General features: G+C 37.2%; 1 protein-coding gene across 1 annotated transcript in view; it reads right to left on the bottom strand.

The window, feature by feature from the left end:
• Window positions 1-8,981, bottom strand: part of LOC124802733 (partitioning defective protein 6) — a 138,926-nt gene extending 129,945 nt beyond the window's left edge. Inside the window, exon 1 of the mRNA XM_047263705.1 lies at window positions 8,560-8,981. Within this exon, the coding sequence (XP_047119661.1) occupies window positions 8,560-8,622 (63 nt within the window). The 5' untranslated portion in view covers window positions 8,623-8,981. The remainder of the gene's footprint in view (window positions 1-8,559) is intronic.
• Window positions 8,982-21,165: the final 12,184 nt, after the last annotated feature.

Below are 21,165 nucleotides of genomic sequence, written 5' to 3'. Positions count from 1 at the left end.
GTGATCCTGGTGTTAATTGATCATCCAGTCATTCCAACATAAACTTCTCTGCACACGCATAGTATGCAGTTTATTCCTGACATTGCAAGTGGGGCCCCTTTTCTCTGTTGCCGATCTGAGGGACTTTATGATCTTTGTTAGTTTATAAATAGTCCGTACACCATGTTTCCACAATATACGGCTGATTCTGTCCATCATTCCAAGTGTCGCATCTCTCATCTTAAGTGCCGTGGCTCACATATTTGTCTCGCTCGCAAGACGAGTATGTAAGCTGCGGCACCTCAGATATGAGATGCAACACCTGGAAAGTGTTCTGAGGAACAATGAGTACTCCACCAGTTATACAAAGAAGTGTAACAGAGTCAAAAACTTGGCAAAGTGACACATCAAAAAAGGAAGTGTCAGGTACAGCCTTTCTGCCACACACTTCCAGTGATGGACAGAATCAGCCGTATATTGTGCAAACACAGCATACAGACTATTTATAAACTAACAAAGGAGATCAGTGAGTGTCCCATATCAGCAAAGGAGTAAAAGGGGCCCATTTGCAATATTGGGAATATACCACAACCCATATACATGCAGAAAAATGTATACTGGAATTACTGAATGATCAGTCAACACCAGGACCACAGAACATAAGCGACATTGCAGGTTGGGGCAGGTGTAGAAATCGGCCGTGTCAGAGAATGCGCTGTGTGAGGCCGGGCACATAGTAAAATTCGCTAGCATGGAAGTTCTGGCTGTAGAGAAGAGCTGTCAGCTGCTTGTTCAGAGAAGCTGTAGAAATATACAAACATGTGAACAGCTTCACCAACAAAGAAAAAAGCCACAACGTGAACATATAATTGATTCACATGCTGCAGCGACGTATTGTTGCACGTAGCAAGAGGAAAACCGCACCAGAAATGACCATGGAAAAGCCCTTAGATGTTGGCATGCAAATACATCCTGCGGCCATGAGCTCGACTCCATTCCACCACCAACAATAGAGGGTATATCTTTCACAATTTCAGCCACTTGTACTGGAAAAACATCAGAAAAATCATCAAACCAGGGTCGGCTGAAGAACCCGAGAGATACATCAATAGGAATTAAAAGGAAGGTCAGCATTGGCCGTAATATTACCTGTTTAGGTATGGTTCCCTTGCCAATTCTCGGGTTACTAATTGCAGCAGTTTCCCACATTCTGCCCATATTCTGATTTTTGTTTTGTTTTGAATTTTCAGAATTTAACTGATGCAATAAGTATACTCCCATATCAATATGTCATAAAAAGTGTGTGCAGGCACTCATTAGTAACTGCATCCATCTGTTTCCACATGAGATGGCACATATTTGCTATTCTCTTGCAGACATGCTATGTTTCTCCCAGTTCATTTTCAGTCAGAGTGAAAGCCTAAAGTACAATGATGAAGAGAAATGGTAGCAAGATCTGAATCCAGCAGCACTCTAGTCCAAATTTCTTTCAACAAAGAGCACTCGTTTTTAACTGAGACAAACTGTCTCCTGTTGCTTAAATAGAACTTCATTACAGCTAAAGATGGGTTGTGTATGCCACTGAATTCCAGTTTGGCAACATGGGTGTTAAAGGGTGTACAGTCAAAGGCTTTGCTGAGATCACAAAGTGCAGCATGTATTAGATCCTTATTTCCAAATGCAGTTAACACATGGTCAACAACTTCAGTGACAGCATTAGTAGTATTTTACCACGTTGGATTCCAAACAGTTTGTTGAAGTAGAGAGAGCATGCTTTTTGAAATAGTTATTTAGCTGGTTGTACAATAGAGACTCTATTACTTTAGAGAAAAGTGGGACAATAGAAACAGGTCAGTAGTTTTAGGGCAGATTCTTATCTACTTGTTATAATTTTAGCAGCTTTGAGTGCATCTGGAAAAACTCTGCAGAGTCTAAACATGTATTAAAAATGAAAGAAAGAGGTCGATAGATAATTTTTTTATTTAATTGCATAATTTGTGAACCAACAGTGTCCATATTTCTGAACTTAAAGAACCCTGACACAGCTTTTTTATACACATTGCTGTCACATCAATGTAGACCACCACCAATGTTCGACATCAGCGTACAGTAACTACTCACAGACAGCAGGTGGCATTACTAACAGTGGACCAAACTGTGATTCAGACCACTTTTTGATAAAATCAGTCTTGAGAGAGAAACTGTCACTAACAAATGGCAACAGAATGGGAAAGATGATTAAATGGAATACAGACAAACTGAAAATCCCTGATAAAGTAAAAAAATACCAAGTAACACTAAGCAGAAAGTTGAGCAATGAAGAGACCACAGTAGGAGTAGATGAAAGGTGGAACAGGTTTGAAAAAGCCATTAAGGATGCTGCAGAGGAAATAATAGGCATAAGAAGGAACAGAAGAACCCAGGAGTGGTTTGATGAAGATTGCAGGTCAGCAATAGAGGAAAAGAACAGGGCAACAACAAAAGTGCTACAGAGAGAAACCAGAAGTAATGTGGAACAATATAGAGAATTAAGGAGAAGAGCTAACAGACTGTGCAAGAGAAAGAAAAGAGTGGGATAAGAAGAAATTTCAAGAATTAGAAGAACTAAAGGAACAGAGTGAAGTAAGAAAGTTCTATCATGCCATAGGCAAAATGAAGAATAGATTCCAACCAAAAACAATGGCCTGTTCCAGTAACGATGGGAAAATGATAAGGGAGGAAGAAGAGATAGTGGGAAGATGGGCAGAGTATTTCAAAGATACACTAAGCACCAGCCTAGAAGATGAAGAGAGAGCTGCACAGGAGGGAAGAGTGGAGCCGGAAGTAGACAATGACACCAATGAGGCAAGAAAGCCAACACTACAAGAGGTCTCCCAGGCTGTGCACAAGTCAAAAAACAATCGAGCCCCTGGGGATGACAGCATGATTGCTGAATTAATAAAAACTGGTGGTGAGGCTGTAATAAAGGAACTGCACACATTAATATCAGATATATGGGAAACAGAAACTATGCCAGATAATTGGAAAATTGGAATAATAGTCCCCATTTATAAGAAAGGGGATAGAACAGCATGTGAAAACTATAGAGGTGTAACACTCCTAAGTACAGCTTATAAGATCTTCACAAGTATATCAAACGAAAGGATACGGAAGTGTGCAGAAGGCATACTAGGGGAATATCAGTGTGGCTTTCGACCAGGCAGAGGGACAACTGATCAAATATTTGTGATAAGGCAAATGATGGAAAAGTTCTATGAATATGATATAGATCTGCATTTCTTATTCATCAATTTCAAACAAGCTTTCATAAATCAGCAAGAACTATACAGAGTACTGAAAGAAGTTGGTATATGCGCTAAATTAATAAGACTAATCAGAATGACAATGACAGAGACAAGAGCGAAAGTAAAGGTCCTTAGCAGAACAAGTGAAAGCTTTGACTTTAATAAAGGTGTGAAGCAAGGGGATAGTCTCTCCACTGTCCTATTCAACATAGCCCTGCATAGTGCAGTAAATAAAATCAACAAAAGAGGCACCATATTTATGAAAACTGGCCAGATATGTGCATACGCTGATGACATTGCTATAGTAGGAACAAATACCAATACACTCCTAGAAACATACCGGGCAATGGAAACAGAAGCCTTAAAAATTGGCCTCATAGTAAATGAAAACAAAAGAAAATATATGGTAATGTCACAATCTGAGGCCAGAAGAACCCCTAAAAACCTAAACATCAAAGGGAAATGCTTCAATGGAGTGTCCTCTTTTAACTACTTGGGAGCCCTAATAACAAATGATAACAGTATAGGAAAGGCTATAAGGGAAAGCATACAAGCAGGAAACAGAGCTTACTTTGCAAATATGCAGCTTTTCAAAAGTAGCCTTGTTACAAGAAAAACTCAATTTCTAATATATAATTCCCTAGCCCGCCCAGTTATCACATACGGCTCAGAGGTATGGACATTGACAGAACATGATAAAAATGCTCTAAAAAGCATTGAGCGGAAAATACTACGCAAAATCTATGGGCCAATAAGGGAGGAAGAAGGCTGGAGAATACGCTACAATGCCGAATTACAAGAGTTAATACAAGGCAGGGACATAGTAAAATCTGTGAAATCACAGCGAATACGATGGCTAGGACACTTGGAGAGAATGGCAGAGGGTAGAATTCCAAAGAAAATGATGAAAGGTATGATCCATTCAGTTAGGCGAAAAGGGAGACCTAGAAGAAGATGGATCGATGAGGTAATAATGGATATCAGCAATATGGGAGTCCGGGGTTGGAAAAGAGCAGGAGATAACCGAGAAGTGTGGACGAAGATTGTTGATGAAGCCAAGGCACACCAAGGGCTGTAGAGCTACTGAAGAAGAAGAAGAATACTTTAGAGAAAACTGGGACAATAGGGCAGATTCTTATCTACTTGTTATAATTTTAGCAGCTTTGAGTGCATCTGGGAAAACTCTGCAGAGTCTAAACATGTATTAAAAATGAAAGAAAGAGGTTGATAGATAATTTTTTTATTTAATTACATAATTTGTGAACCAACAGTGTCCATATTTCTGAACTTAAAGAACCCTGACACAGCTTTTTTATACACATTGCTGTCACATTAATGTAGACCACCACCGATGTTCGACATCAGCGTGCAGTAACTAATCACAGACAGCAGGTGGCATTACTAACAGTGAAGGGTATATAAAGCATGCCACGGAGATGCAGAAAACAGTGCAGTCATTGTTGTAATGCAGAAGCAGAGTGATTTATCTGATGTCCGTTCATTAGTGTTTGCCATTTCTGTTGTTTTAGACTGTAGTGTTTTCCTCATACATAGCTGAAATCTTTCAGAAAATTTATTTACATCTCCACCTGGAGATCTATATATCCTAATGGTTTTGGTATTCACTGCATTCAGCCTTTAACAGCTAAATTCTCCATCTACTCCAATAAAAACATCTATCTTAGAAAACATTACAATATTTCTTTCCTACTATTTACTTTATTATGGAAAGGATAGACTGCTGCTCACCATAAAGATGGAACTTTTAGTTGCAGACAGTAACAGTCTTTTTTATCTTTACGGTATGTAGTAATCTATCGTTTGTTGACATTTCAACCAAGATCTTCCATTGTTTATTTTTACTACTTACTTTGTGATTAGGCCCAAAGGACCACTCCATGTCATGGTTAAGGCTTCTGCTACCTTTCTCCTTTTGTCCTTGTCACCTAGCTGTAGTAAGTCATGTCTTACTCAATTGCTTTCAAGACACTACACTACAGCACCTGGACTGAGTTTCCTTTCACAATTATGATTCAATATTTCCAACATCTAATGGTGTCTTATACTTCATTTACTCCTCCTCCAGAACACAATACTGGGAAGTTCCAATATTTAGAACAATATGTTCCGACCTGTTACTACGTACCCCGCCCTGCACGTCCCATCCCTTTATGCAGCATACATTATGACCAAGCAGAAAGTGTACCTATAGAATGTACAGTCAGTCATCATTGGCAAGCTATACACCAAAGACCATGAAGAAATAATGTTGGAAGTTTTCACAGAATAGCTGATTTGCTATTTAGCAGTGTGCCAATTTTGGTTTTCCAAAGGTGCCTGCGAAGGCTAAACAGTTGTTGCAACCCTGTAAACATACTATGTTCTACAACAGGATTTATTGTGAAGCTGGTAGAGATTGTCAATAAATACTGCCAAATGGATTAATCGGATTCAAGAACACAATTTCTTGGTTGCTATTGGGCATTAGATTTACACAGTTTAGGGCTGCCCGAACCAGGAAGTAAGTGAGACAAATAGCAACTCAATTTTCCATAAGAATATATATATATATATATATATATATATATTATATATAAATACAAAGATGAGGTGACTTACCGAACAAAAACGCTGGCAGGTCGATAGACACACAAACAAACACAAACATACACACAAAATTCAAGCTTTCGCAACAAATTGTTGCCTCATCAGGAAAGAGGGAAGGAGAGGGGAAGACGAAAGGAAGTGGGTTTTAAAGGAGAGGGTAAGGAGTCATTCCAATCCCGGGAGCGGAAAGACTTACCTTAGGGGGAAAAAAAGGTAAGTCTTTCCGCTCCCGGGATTGGAATGACTCCTTACCCTCTCCTTTAAAACCCACTTCCTTTCGTCTTCCCCTCTCCTTCCCTCTTTCCTGATGAGGCAACAATTTGTTGCGAAAGCTTGAATTTTGTGTGTATGTTTGTGTTTGTTTGTGTGTCTATCGACCTGCCAGCGTTTTTGTTCGGTAAGTCACCTCATCTTTGTATTTATATATAATTTTTCCCACGTGGAATGTTTCCTTCCATTATATATATATATATATATATATATATATATATATATATATAGAGAGAGAGAGAGAGAGAGAGAGAGAGAGGATTGTGGGTACACAACCATGAATTAAAAACCAGTAGAGGTATATAGTATTTCTGGAAGGATGAGGGAGTGGGGATGGAGGAGAAGTGCAAGAGGTTGTAGAAAAATGGGTCAGCTGCTTTTGTGCTCCAGATTTTTCTTTTTTTTTATGTATAGAGTATTTCTGGAAAACGCATACAAAACTTGATTCTCCTAGTTCTGCTCATTGTACGTATATGGAGTTTCACAGGTACAGGTCTTCAGTGTGATCAAGCCGACTCGTGTAGGAAGTTTTAATAAGCAAATGATATTGGATTTTGAAAATCACTTACAATCTGTCAGACATCAATCATAGTAGAGTTTTTGGCCAGATACTGGAAAATTATAGAATGGCAGTTCTCCTCGCCGCTGAACCTATATTATATAAATCATTTAACCATCATATTGTGACCTGCTTCACTGAAGATAAGTTACCAAAATAACACAATAAAGTGACAGTGTGTTTTTTTCCTGTCAATTATCTTCGTTGAAATGTCAGCATGGATAGTACATGAAAGCAGATATTCTGCTTTTTCCCCCCGTGATATTGCTTTAAGGAGATGCTTGACAGCTTATCGTTATGAACAGTCTCAATACAAATGAATCAGTCTAAACTTCATTGACACCCCAACTGCATCTGATATGCAGATACGTCAACTATTCAGCTCATTTAATGTTTTCAGTATATCCCATAACTATAGGAGAACATTCAAGGATGTGGAAGAAGTCAATGCATACACAGCAGTGAGATTTAACTGTGACAAGCTGCAAAAGTTTAAAAGCCATTTATGAGGTATGCATCACAGAAATAAAGACAGTAAGGAACAACTGATACTGCAATAACTACAGTATTCAACAATCTGTACACCCACCTTGTGTGACAGAATGCAGACTACAGTATTGAGAATGAATACAATATGGGCCACAAAACATTTCTGCAAATTCAGTGCTCTTATGTGCCAATTTTTTAAATGTTTTTTAATGTTTGTTACTCTAAATCGACATTACAATAAATCTAAAAACAGAATTTGTAATTTGGATGAATGCAAACTGTCATCTCCAAGACAAAAATGGATATGTAATAGTTATTGATATCAAATATTCTACAAGACAACACTTTTGAATTTGATCCAACTGGTAGTATAAATTCCATTTGGAAGACCTCTGTCACTACAGAAATAATAAAAGAAGACTGGTGACATCATAAACAGTAAAATATCTACAAGTACCTGTATGTGGCTTTGGTGGAATATTTATTAACAGTTGCAGTCATGAAGCTAACAACACTTTGATAAAAACATTACAAAGTAAATATGATAATGAAATGATGGGCAACTTGTAAAATAACAAATCATTGGCTGGCAGTGTTTCATATCATGTTACTTTGGCCAGGTATTTTTATCTTATGAAATGAGGAATATATTCAACACAAACTAATGAAAAATTTCTTTGTGTATATTGAAGGAAAATGTACTAAATCTGATGGCTAGAGAGAAGGCTGTTAGACTGGAGCATACAGATGTAATTCATAACTAGGTCTGTAAAAGGCAAAAGATACCCTCCAGGGACATGTAAGAGACAGCCATACTTTACTAAGAAATGAGTAGTTCAACGAGACATAACGTGTTTATAAAATACGATTGGCTGTGGTAATCAGCAGTCATTTGCAATAACATGAAAGAAGAAACCTTGCCTCCCATTTGGAAAATATTTGTGGTACTAAAGTGTTATTTTGTAAACTTCAGTGGTCTTGTGCGGAGTACAGTCTTACTCTAGAATTTAAATACTACTCGCAGCTCACCATATTTCAAACAAAAAATCTTAATGAGACGACTGATTCTGCTAACAGTGCGTTTATGAGCACTTAAATACACGTCTGTATCACTTTTAGATTCAAACATGCTTTACATGACGTCTCTATTGCAACATAGCTGTCATCGACTATCCAATGTAATGATAACATTATAAAATGACAGGTTATGTTATACTAAATGCTTGACAAATTCGATTCTTGTCTTGAACATTAGAGAGCTGCCTTCGAGAAAGGTGCCATAAAATAATTATGTACCTCTAGACATAACTCGAAGCTGATGGTGACACAAAGTGAGAAAGTTTATGAATTACATCCCTAAAGGCTACTCACCTTACTTTTCACCTCGACAGTACCGCTGTCAACTTTATGTTGTGTCTTGGAACTCCTTGACATTTCGATAACATTTAAGCTTCACTTCACAAACACACAGGACGAAAAGCGCATTCTCACTATCTTGTATTTAAAGTAAAATAAAATTACAAACACACGAAATTTACTTCACATTACTGATTCAATCACCGTCGGCAACTAACGCAATGAGTGTACACATGACGTCACAAGAGGCACCTGCTGTAGTCTCAGACACACACAGTCAGAGACGCGGTTGTTGGAACTGATGAAGTTGTCACTGTCTGATACCATCGTCAACTGCTCACATGTACAATTACCTACGTGTCAGAATAAAGTCTCATAGATTTAGCTTGCATCTTTCAAACTTTTGGTAACATAGCGACTGTCTCTAGTTATCGGAAACTGTGTAGCTAACCTAACTTTGACTATGGCCGTAGTCTACAGAGACATCTGTACGGAAAAATGTGATTCTGCTCTGGCGTTGGATTTAAAACATACACACATCAGAACACTATAGGGTTTGTTGTACGTCTCTGCAAAGGGTAATGAAAATATTTCGTCTCCAGGCCCTTTGTGTTATTTATACTAAGTGGATCAGCAGAGAAGGGCAATGTTTATATACTGTCCATCTTAATAGAGTCACACGAAATACTATGCATGACGTCTTATTACCAGACACAGAAAATTTAGGGTTTGTACACAAATTGTCGATGAGAAATGAGTATACGCTTTTCATTACAGAATACGCGAGCACCTTTTGGGAAGAAATGGCAGACCGTTTAGAATAACACAAAGGAATTATTTAGAACAAACGCATATAGATATTTATATACCGCACATCAGTAATTATAGAAATCCGTAGAAAAAAAGAGGCTCGCGGCGTAGATGGTTTTTCACTTGCGCAAAAGATGATAGATGATGCTCATAGAATAGAAATCACTTGTGGGAACAATGTGACACGAGATGTATTAATTGTCAGTTGACATGGGTTTACAGTGGTATGTAGCTTGCTGATTTCTTTCCCGCGCCCGTAGCCTTTCCTAATTTAAGGTTTTTTTTTTTTTTGTGACTTTTCCCTCTCTCCAGACGGGTAAAGCTCACCCTACCTATTTACTTACCGTGTACTACAAAGCAGATGTTTAATATTCCAGTAAGCTAAATATTGAATGTCTGTTCTTTTTAGTAATTCTGACAACAGTCTAAAGGCCATATCGGATGTAGTGAAACGAGAGACAGGACAAACAGCCACAGAATAAAATATCATTATCACTGAACTAAATGAAAAGGCTATAAATGATGAGCCACAGGTAGCAAATATATTTCATAATCCTTCTTAAATACAGTAGAGAGCTTAGGGACAAACAGTTCAAGAGAAAAATCACAGCAGTATGTTGAAAACGTAACTCTCATAACATTCAGTCATATGAATGTATCACCAGTTTCTCTTTCTGAAATTAATAAAATTATACAGTCTCCCAAAAATGAAAGCTCATCTTGTTTTGATGATCTTTCCAGTAGGGTACCAAAGATTTATTCCCATATAATAAGCCCAGTCTTACCCAAAACATGTAATGCATCATTAGCTCAAGACTTTTTCCCAGAGAGATTGAAATATGCCATTGTTAAATCCCTCTTTAAGAAAGGTGATGAGAGAGATGTCAGTAACTATCAACCTGTTTCACTGCTGATATCATTTTCCAAAACTTTTGAGAAAGTGGTGTATTCTAGAATAGTGTCTCAACTGTAATATATGGCGCAACAGTAAAAATATGGAGAAAGGAGGATTTACCACATTTGTCAGAAACTGTTTTGACTTCAAAGAGTATTGATATTAATAAATTTTGCTCAGAGCAGCAGTTGAAGGTTGTACAACAGAAGTAGTATTTCATAATAAGTCCTTTATAATAGTAGGTATGTACGGAGTGCTTTCAGGAAACTTTCATAATCATCATCATAAGTAATTGTGCTCGTTGCTGAGCGTTGTGACCCCACGAACCAAGCATCTCCATCCCGGACGGTTGCCAGCTTCTCTTAGTGGTAGACTGGAGATCTTCTTGATTTGATCTATCCATCTGCTCGCTGCTCTTCCTCTTGGCCTCGTGCCCTCGATTTTTCCTTGCAAGATTATTTTCTCTAGATGTTCTCCATCTCTTCTCACAATATGGCCAAAGAACTGGAGAACTTGTTTGGTGACTCGAATAGAAAGGCATCTGGAGATACTGAGTTGTTCAATAATGGACACATTTTTTCTTCTTTTGGTCCATTTTATGCGTAGCATCATATGCCAGCACCAAAGCTTAAACGCATCAATACGCTGTTTGTCTCTGGCCTTAAGTGTCCGTGTTTCGCAACCATAGAAGAAGAGAGAAAACACAAGTGTTTCAACTAGCTGGATATTTGTGCTATTTGTTCTTGCTCTGCTCTGCCAGACCTTGGTGAGCTGCTTCATAGCCACTCACCCTAGTGTGATCCATCTTCTTATCTCATCTTTACAACTTTCTGTGCTGCAGATGGTTGACCAAGATAGATGAAGGAATGCACGACCAGGAAACTTAAATCTCATCATAAAAAATCTGGAAGCTTTGTTATCCCATTTCACAGGATAAAATAAAAAATCATGGTTGCTGCTGATTTTAATTTAGATTTATTGAAAAGTTCTGTCAGTGAACAATTATTGCTATTAGTAACACTATCATTCAATTTAATTCCTACTGCCAACTTTGCAACTAGGGTATGTAAATGCTTTGAGACTGCTATTGGGGTCATTCCATGCCATGTGGTCTAGAGGCTCCCACATGACCCTCATGGATATTGATAAAATTTTGTATGAACATTCACACATGTTCTCAATGAACACTGGTAAAGTTTCAGTTTCAGAAATTCAATACTTTCGGAGATACAATCACTTGTTTAAGACCATAGCACAGCTTTCTATAGTGCGTCCTTGAATTTTCAGCAACTTTGAGATGAGACATCTCTGTAAGTATTTGCATGAAAGAAACAAAACTTGGCCATCTTATACAACTTTTAGAGGTCTTTAAAGTAAAATATTAAGAAAAGGATTTCTGAACAATTTTCATATAGATAATTTGAAGCAAAGTTGGGCGAAAAAATAGCTGTTTTAAAAAAATGCGAACTTTAGTTTTTTATATCTCCAAAAGTAAATGTGGGATGTACATGAAACTTTGCACGCCGTAACTCACCAACACAAGGTCTTAGAATATAAAATTTCATTCTCCTCTTGCTTTCCATTATTTCACAAATCTAGGGTAAAGTTGACGATTTTTCAAAAAGTGCTAAAAATTGTTATTTTTAATCAAATTTTTCAAAAAAGTGTTTTCTCCAAACTCTTCTAAACTATGATCATTAGAAAGAGCATATTCTAACCTATCTAGAAAAGTGGATTTGGTTTTGCAATGCAAGCATATAAGGCCCTAAAAAGTAGCATCATCAAAGAGGCGCACTGGAAGTTTGAACACATTTTTCTGGCACTCAAATTATACCCTAAATCTTTTATTTTGCCTTATACATGTTTATTAATGTCTGGGATAAGTGAAATAAGAAGTCCTGATGAATAGGACCTAGCTTAAGTCCGAATAGCAAAAGAATAAAAATAGAAACAATGTTATTTCTTAATTTTCACCTCCCCCCCCCCCCACTATCTCTCTCTCTCTCTCTCTCTCTCTCTCTCTCACACACACACACACACACACACACACACACACACACACACACACACACACAAAATTATTATTAAGAATGAATGTAAATCGTAAAATTTATTTGCATAATGATCTAATTATTAGTTGCCTGTTTAATGAACAACACCAGCTTACTCATGGAAAAGAAGTGTATAAATGAGTTGCTATGGTCCATGGTGGCTTAACCACTGCTAGTTTCATTTCACCTGAGAAAACCAGCATTCCCATTGCCATAGGGGCCACCCCCGATAGCTTAGCAACAACAGCCACGGGTGGGTTTCTTTACCACAGGATCCCAAGCCTGTTTCTTTACACAGGTTCCCAAGCCTATAGTAAAATTATTTAAGTGCCCTGTGTAAAATTAGAAGGCACTCTTGGGTTCCTTATATTGTTTCCTCTAACCTATTTCAATTTTTGATATGCTACATTAATTTTCTGATGAGTATCAAGAGGAATGGTGTATTGCCGGCAAGACGAATTTACTGATGGAGCTGGAATAACTGCAATAATGTGGTGTTCCAGAACCCAGCACTTGTCACTTCTTGGTGGCCAATAAAATGAATTTGCTGGACCATGTGGGTGTATAAAGTTTATTAATGCATCCCTTTGCTCTGTGGAGGTCTCACAGATATTCCCAATCCACCACACATTTTCATAGATGCATGCAACATTTTGTCCTGGTTGGAGAGCAGACATTAATATGCCTCCTTTATTACTGTGACCCATTTTAGCTAGAAAAGATGAACAGTCATTTGAAACTCTGCTGACCTGAATTGTTGTTTCATCAATAGGTAAAAAGTGATGATTTTCTCTAGTGCCTGCTACAGTTTGTTCAATTTTAAACCTCTCTTCTTGTGACACAATATTTTTTTTAGTTTCATCTTTACTGACGAAAACAAATTTAATTCCATTAATCTTTTCACAGCAGAAGTGAAACAGATCTAGGGGAGTAAGAACTTGTCCATTAAGTGGCCGTTGCAAGCTTGCTCTTGCCGCTAACCACTTTGTTGTACCTCCAATCCCATCACAAGGTGATTTCCCGTGACTAGTAGCAAAAAAATTCCATTCGGCCATCATTCCAAAATCACTCTTATGATAGCACAAATTTAGGAAATTCCTGAAATTTTTATATTAAGCACTGGAACCATCACTGAAATAATGAATGTGGGATATCTGTGCAAACCGTGGTTTTATATATTTGATGAGCTCCTTGATAAAAATGTGAACTGTAATAGTGTCACGCCACAAACAATAACTGATAATGCAAAATCTTATAGATTCTACGTTCTCATTTTGATGAAAGTAGATAACAAATGGATGAATTGTTGCTTGACCATTGTCCCAGTGGAAGCCTTGCACAGCATCCTGAGTGATAAAGGAATAATTTTCTGCAAAATCCATTAGGGCAACAAGCTCTTCGTCTTTCAGATGACATTTAAGGCCTTTAAGATGGAAGCTTTGACGCTTGGCAATGTAATGATGGCATGACAGACTCCATATTTTATTTTTTACATCTTCAATTAATTCATCCACTACCATTTGCTTCGTGTATAGTGTGGCCCGATCAGTATGTATCCATTGCTTAAACACAATAACTTCCTGTGGCTCATGATCTAGGAAATAGCTAGCAATTCCAGATGCTATAGCTTTGGGCCCAGGACACCTTTCACAGCGATGTAGCATGCACTGTTTAGAATTCAAACTGCAAACTGCCTTGCTGAGAATCTCCTTATAATTTTCACATATACCAGCTCCGCTAAGCATAAGCTTAACATTTTGGTGAATTGTACAGACGCAAACTGCATGCATTCAGGCTGATCCTACTGTTACACACCATTTGGGTCTAAGTTCACAAAACTTTGAGAACCCTATTTCTGGACCATTAATATTCTTATAGATAACATACATTTCCCGTAAATTGCAAAGTAACAATCTTTTCTGCATGTATGTCTTTCTATCTAAAAGTGTAACTGAAATACTATCTTTTTTTCCAGGGCACACCCTACTATACTCATCATCTTCAAAAAAATTTCGCACTCTACTAACAACTTCTGCTGGTAGTTTCCTGCTTTGCCTATTTTCGGGAAGTGCCAAAATGCCCTTCTCTGCCTTAAGCTTCTGAGCATTCTTCACCATTCTTTCGGACACACCGAACTGAGCTGCTGTTTGCCTGACTGTCCAACTTACAGGTGCCAAGGTTAATATTTGCATCTGTTCTTTACGAATTGCATTCTGCATCTTGGCTTTCAGTTCAGTCAGCAAATGTGCATAGTCGGCACAGTTTCCACATTCCTTAATTTCACTAGCATCTTCAATTTGTCAGTTTACTCCCATTGCATTTACAATTCTGTTTTTAATCACATTTTGAGCCTTTTGAATTTTCTTCTTCACATATTGGGGCTTATCTCTGTAGCTTACTATTCTCTTCAGGGGTGAAATACCGATAGACAACAAGCTACTATTTAATTCTTATTTTGGTGTAAAGTCCTCATCAGAATGTGATGATGAGGCTGGTAAAGCTTCGTAGAAGTATTTATTTAAGGTAGTCCTGCAAGCTGGACAAATTTTCTGACCTGGCTTTATGTTATTAACAAGCTGCTTCTTCAACATATCAGAAGCCTTATTAGCTGTTTCAGTTTCAAGAGTGCGAATTCCTGCCTTAACATTATGATTCACCTTCCCAAAGGGATTGAAGCATTTTTTTTGTAACGTCTCGTATTGTGTCAATAACAGGGCTTCATGGTGTAGGCAAACGTGAGAGGTATTGTTCAGCTTTGCTTCAGAACGTCGGACCAACAACTCTTTTTCCTCATCACTAAAATCCACAAACCATTTTAAAGCACCTTTTTTGGCAAAGAAAGTGACATGACACTTTGTTCCACTATCTCCTTCTCCCAATTGAGCAGGAAGGTATGCTGTTCCCTTCTGCATCCATCTCTAATCAGTAACTAAATAATGTATTTGGCCTCTAAGTGCAAATTATAATCTGCTTAATTTTCAGACAAATTGCTATCGAATGAAATTATACACAATGTATAATACCAATGAAAAAATCTAATAAGAGATATATGCTATAAAAGACACAATCAAAACAATTTTTTGTAAATTAGATTACAAACTTTGATGGTCTTACGAATCACTTAACAAGCCAACCTCACTCAAGAGAACCCACTCACTATGCTGCAGACACACCACTGAAATACTGATTGTTCAAACAAGGCTCACAATAATGAAACAATCTGATTGTTAAAGTACTTGTTGCCGTTATATTTTCTATAAACAGCGAATCCTGTGAATTTTCTCTGTGAAACTAGTGGTTACGTATTTACCAAGGTAGTAGGCTATATTTAAGTGTGATTAAATACAAAATTAAAACTCTTAGATGTTTAACCAACCAATTTCACATGTTTCCCTAATAACTTTAAGACAAAAATTCACAGGTTACAACACTTAGGTATTAAAATCTCTGCAATATTGATCGGAAAATTTACATCACTTGATGCATGGTTCAAGCAAACCGATTCTTTTTTGGAATAATGTTTTATACAATTGAATACAAAAATTAGGTCATTTTCCACTTGTAAATATTTACAATTTTGAGAAGTACAAAAAATATGAAGCTATTATTCATTGAATTCTTTATGATCCTCAGATGAACACTTCCCATAAAAGCAGAAGTGCTACTTCTCATAGTTTACAAGTTTTTCTGACAGTCTCATTGCATATTTACCAGATCTTTTTATTTTAATTATTCAAGGCACTAATAAACATTTATTAATCATAATAAAAGGTTTCAGGTATAATTTGAGTGCCAGAAAAATGTGTTCAAACTTCCAGTGCGCCTCTTTGTTGATGCTACTTTTTAGGGCCTTATATGCTTGCATTGCAAAACCAAATCCACTTTTCTAGATAGTTTAGAATATGCTCTTTCTAATGACCATAGTTTAGAGGAGCTTGGAGAAAACACTTTTTTGAAAAATTTGTTTAAAAATACCAATTTTTAGCACTTTTTGAAAAATCGTCAACTTTACCCTAGATTTTTGAAATAATGGAAAGCAATAGGAGAATGAAATTTTATATTCTAAGACCTTGTGTTGGTGAGTTATGGTGTACAAAGTTTCATGTACATCGCACATTTACTTTTGGAGATATAAAAAACTAAAGTTCGCATTTTTTTAAAACAGCTATTTTTTCGCCCAACTTTGCTTCAAATTATCTATATGAAAATTGTTCAGAAATCCTTTTCTTAATATTTCACTTTAAGGAGCTCTAAAAGTTGTACAAGATGGCAAAATTTTGTTTCTTTCATGCAAATACTTACAGAGATATCTCATCTAAAATTTGCTGAAAATTCAAGGATGCACTATTGGAAGCTGTGCTATGGTTTCAAACAAGTGACTATATCTCTGCAAGTATTGAATTTCTGAAACTGAAGCTTTACCAGTGTTCATTGAGAAAGTGTGAATGTTCATACAAAATTTAATCAAAATCGATGAGGGTCATGTGGGAACATTTCTCGATATTAGACCACTTCGCACGGAATGGCCCATTGTAATGTCTTTGTAGACATGTCAAGAAAAAAAAGTGATATTACAAAATCAATAATAAATGGGCTATCTGTTCATGACATACAGCATCTTGTGTTAAATGTTGAAACTTGTCAGGATAAAAATCTATTAAATCTGAGTATGGTAGGGTAATAAATCAGTCACCAGAATTTTAGGCTGTTGTTCAAAGACATGAACTGCACAGATGTTTACAGTTCTGACTCAAATGGAAAATACAAAGCATTCATTAATAAAATTATTTCATCTTTTGAAAACTGTTTTCCCTTAAAGGTAACTCAAATGAAACAGAAGTCTAAAAATAAGCCATGGATTACACAAGGAATAAAGATATAGTGTGGAACAATAAAGCAAGTAATCCAGAAATTTAAGCAGCTTTGTTATGAGAAAAAGATAATTACATCAGGCAAAAAATAAAAACTATGTGAGATACAGGGAAGACAGAGACAGGTGGGGCCAAAAACAAAGAGGAACAGGTAGCTCTAAAAATAAACAGTGCAATGGAGTATTTGAGTCCAGTTGTACATACATACATTAATACTTGTTCCATAGATCATGAATGCGACATTTTGTAATGATGTGGAACGCGTCACTCTAACAAAGTTTTCGTTACACAAGGTGCTTTTTATATATATATATAAAATAGAAAGAAACATTCCACATGGGAAAAATAAATTAAAAACAAAGATTCCATGACTTACCAAACGGGAAAGCGCTGGTAGATAGACACAATAAAAAAACACACAAACACACATACAAAATTTCAAGCTTTCGCAACCAATGGTTGCTTTGTCAGGAAAGAGGGAAGGAGAGGGAAAGACGAAAGGATGTGGGTTTTAAGGGAGAGGGTAAGGAGTCATTCCAATCCCGGGAGTGGAAAGACTTACCTTAGGGGGAAAAAAGGACAGGTATACACTCACACACACACACACATATCCATCCACACATATACAGACACAAGCAGACATATCACATGTTGGAATGACTCTGTACCCTCTCCCTTAAAACCCACATCCTTTCGTCTTTCCCTCTCCTTCCCTCTTTCCTGACGAAGCAACCATATGTTGTAGCTATGCACTTTGCTGTTATTCTTGAATTGGGATGGGTTATTAATAACAAATTTTGTAAGTGAATATATGTATTGTGATGGTTCTGTGAATATCCGGAGTTCCTTAAATAAATGTCTGCAAGGTGATCTTGGGTGGGCTCCAGGTATTATTCTGATTACACGTTTTTGTGCAATGAATACTTTCTCTCTTAATGACAAATTGCCCCAAAATATGATGCCATATGAAAGCAGTGAATGAAAATATGCTCAGTAGGCTAATTTACTGATATCTTTATTACCAATATTTGCAATAACCCTAATAGCATAAGTAGCTGAACCTAATCATTTCAGCAGATCATTGATGTGTTTCTTCCAATTCAATGCACACACCCAGAAATTTTGAATATTCTGCCTTAACAACAGACTTCTGTTCATAGTCTATATTTATCAATGGTGCTATGACATTTATTGTACAGAATTTTATAAACCGTGATTTCTCAAAATTTAGTGAGAGTCAATTTGCAGAGAACCACTTAATAATTTTCTGAAAGATATTTTTTACAATTTCCTCAGTTGATTCTTGTTCGTTGGGTGTGATTACTATACTTGTATCATCAGCAAAAAGAACTAGCTTTGCATCTTCATGAATATAGAGTGGCAAGTCATTAATATACAGGGTGATTATAATTAAAGTTAATTTCAAACTGCTGTAAAAATAACACCACTGGTCCGAATGACATCAAATTGCAACAGAATATTATCGGAGAAGGGAGAAAACACATGGCAGAAGAAAAATAAATAGTTACAAAATGTAGCAATGGATGGCACTGTATGTATCGTAATTTAATAGTGGTCAACTACAAATGAATCATACAACAATGCCTAAGGTGCACGTTTGACGTTAAATAAACTGTACTACTCAGTGTGCATGGGTGTACAGGTGTGATACTGTTTAGTTACGTAAGCCCATCCACCACGGCAAGGTCGTATCACATCAGATGGGAAATATTGGCTTTTACTTGTTCTGAGGCCAAAAACCACATAAAAAGCATCACACACATCGGTTTTTAATTGTCCTGAGGCCAAAAGCCGCATAAAAAGGATCAATCACATCAGTTTTTAATTGTCCTGAGACCAAAAGCCACATAAAAAGCATCAGTCAAAATAAAATAGGATTATTAATTTCCGTGTGACAGGCGCAAAACATGTTCAATATGCTGTCCACCGTTTTCTGCAACCAGTGGAAATAGAGAAACAGTATGTTCCACAACTGATCGAAGTGTTTCGTGGGTCACGTTCAGAATATGTTGCACAATGCATGCCTTCAATGCAGCTAAGTTTGCAGTCAGAACACTGAACACAACATCTTTCTGATAGCCCCACAGCCAGAAGTCACACGGATTAAGATCAGGTGATTGGGACAGCCAGGCTGTAGGGAAATGGCAGCTGATAATTCTAGCATTTTCGAAATGGCACTTCAGCAGCTGCTTAACTGGATTTGCAATGTGCAGATGTGTGCCATCTTGTACAAAAATGATCCTATCCTCACTGTTGGAAAGCTTGAATGACGTGGTTGCGCAAAAGACACTCATAGCACTTACCAGTGACAGTACAGGTAACAGGACCGAAAGCACCTGTCTCTTGAAAAAAATATGGCCCTATGATAAGTGATGCCATAAACCAGCACAACACAGTGACCTTTTCAAAATGAAGTAGTACTGGTTGATTTGTGTGTGGATTTTCCATTGCCCATATTTGACAATTCTGTGTATTGACATATCCTTTCAGATGGAAGTGGGCTACATTTGTCCACGAAATCATCCACGGCCAATCTTTGTCCACTTCCATGTGAGCAAGAAATTCTAAAGTAAAGGTCTCTCTTACTGGCATGTCAACAGGAAGCAATGCGTGCACATAAATAATTTTGAATGGATAGCAAAGAAGAATGTTTCATAGTATTTTATGCACCATGCTCATGGGTATGTCCAGTGTTCGGGCAATTCTCTGTGCACTACATGTTTGCACACCACCACTTGTCTCCTCCTGCATTGCTGTGGCCACTGCTTCCACTGATGTCGAATCAATTTGTTTCCTCCCTCTACCAGGTAGCACACCAAAAGAACCTGTCTTTTCGAATTTCCGAATCATTTTCTCCAGACACACAGCAGTCATTGGACCAAAGCCTTTTATCAAACCCTTCAGTGTCTGGAACTTCTGCAGAGTGACATGTGCACAGTCATCATTCTTATAATATAGCTTTACAAGCAGAGTGCAATCCTGCATTGAGACAGTCATGGCAAACATCGCAAACACGAAAGAAGGAAGAGCTGTGCACCCGGTGTGTTTATACCAACTTCAATGGGTCACGCGCATGACAGGTGTTTTCACTTGCATACTCTGACATATAAAGTGCCATCTATTGAGCAATTTTCACACAATTTTTTTCTTCTGCCATATGTTTTCCTCCTCCTCTGATAATATTCTGTTGCAATTTGATGTCATTCTGACCAGTGGTGTTATTTCTACTGTGTTTTGAAAGTTTAACTTCAATTGTAATCATCCTGTATATTAAGAACAGTAAGGGACCCAAGACCGAACCCTGTGGGACACCATTCTTGATACCTCCCCTGTTAGAGGAATCTGCTCGTTTTTGCAGACTATCTGTACTGTTTTTACAAACATGTGATGCTATTCTTGAATACATCACTTTTTCAAGTATTTTGGATTAAGCTGTCAGAAGTGAGATTGTGTGGTAGTTGTTAGCATTAGACCTATCCCCTTTTTTATGCAATGGTTTAGTAGTGTATTTCAGTCTATCTGGAAAAATGACCTATTTCGATGAGCTACTACGTATTTGGCTGAGAATCCTACTTATTTGTTGGGAACAATCTTTTAGTACTATGTTGTAAATGCCATCAATTCCATGTGAGCTTTTACTTTTGAGTGAATTTATTATTTTCCTAATTTCAGTAGGAGAGGTGGGTTGGATTTCAGTTTTATCCAATTGCATAGGTATTGTCTCTTCCATAGACTGCCTTGTATTTCCTAATGAATAGCTGGATCCTATTTTCTCTACAACGCTTATAAAATGATTACTAAAAATGTTTTCTACTTCTGACTTCTTGTTAACAAACTTCTCATTGAAATTAACAATGCAAGAGAAGGGAAGTTGCTACTCGCCATATAGCTCACCATATAGTAGCAACTTTCCTTCTCTTGTATTGTTACATTCCATCCTGGATTTTCCATTGTTTGATTCTCATTGAATTTG

The sequence above is a fragment of the Schistocerca piceifrons genome, chromosome 6 (assembly GCF_021461385.2).
Source record: "Schistocerca piceifrons isolate TAMUIC-IGC-003096 chromosome 6, iqSchPice1.1, whole genome shotgun sequence".
In the NCBI taxonomy this organism is placed as follows: Eukaryota; Metazoa; Arthropoda; class Insecta; order Orthoptera; family Acrididae; genus Schistocerca; species Schistocerca piceifrons.
Note: the sequence above shows the minus strand (reverse complement) of the source record. Positions and strands in the feature narration are given on the sequence as shown.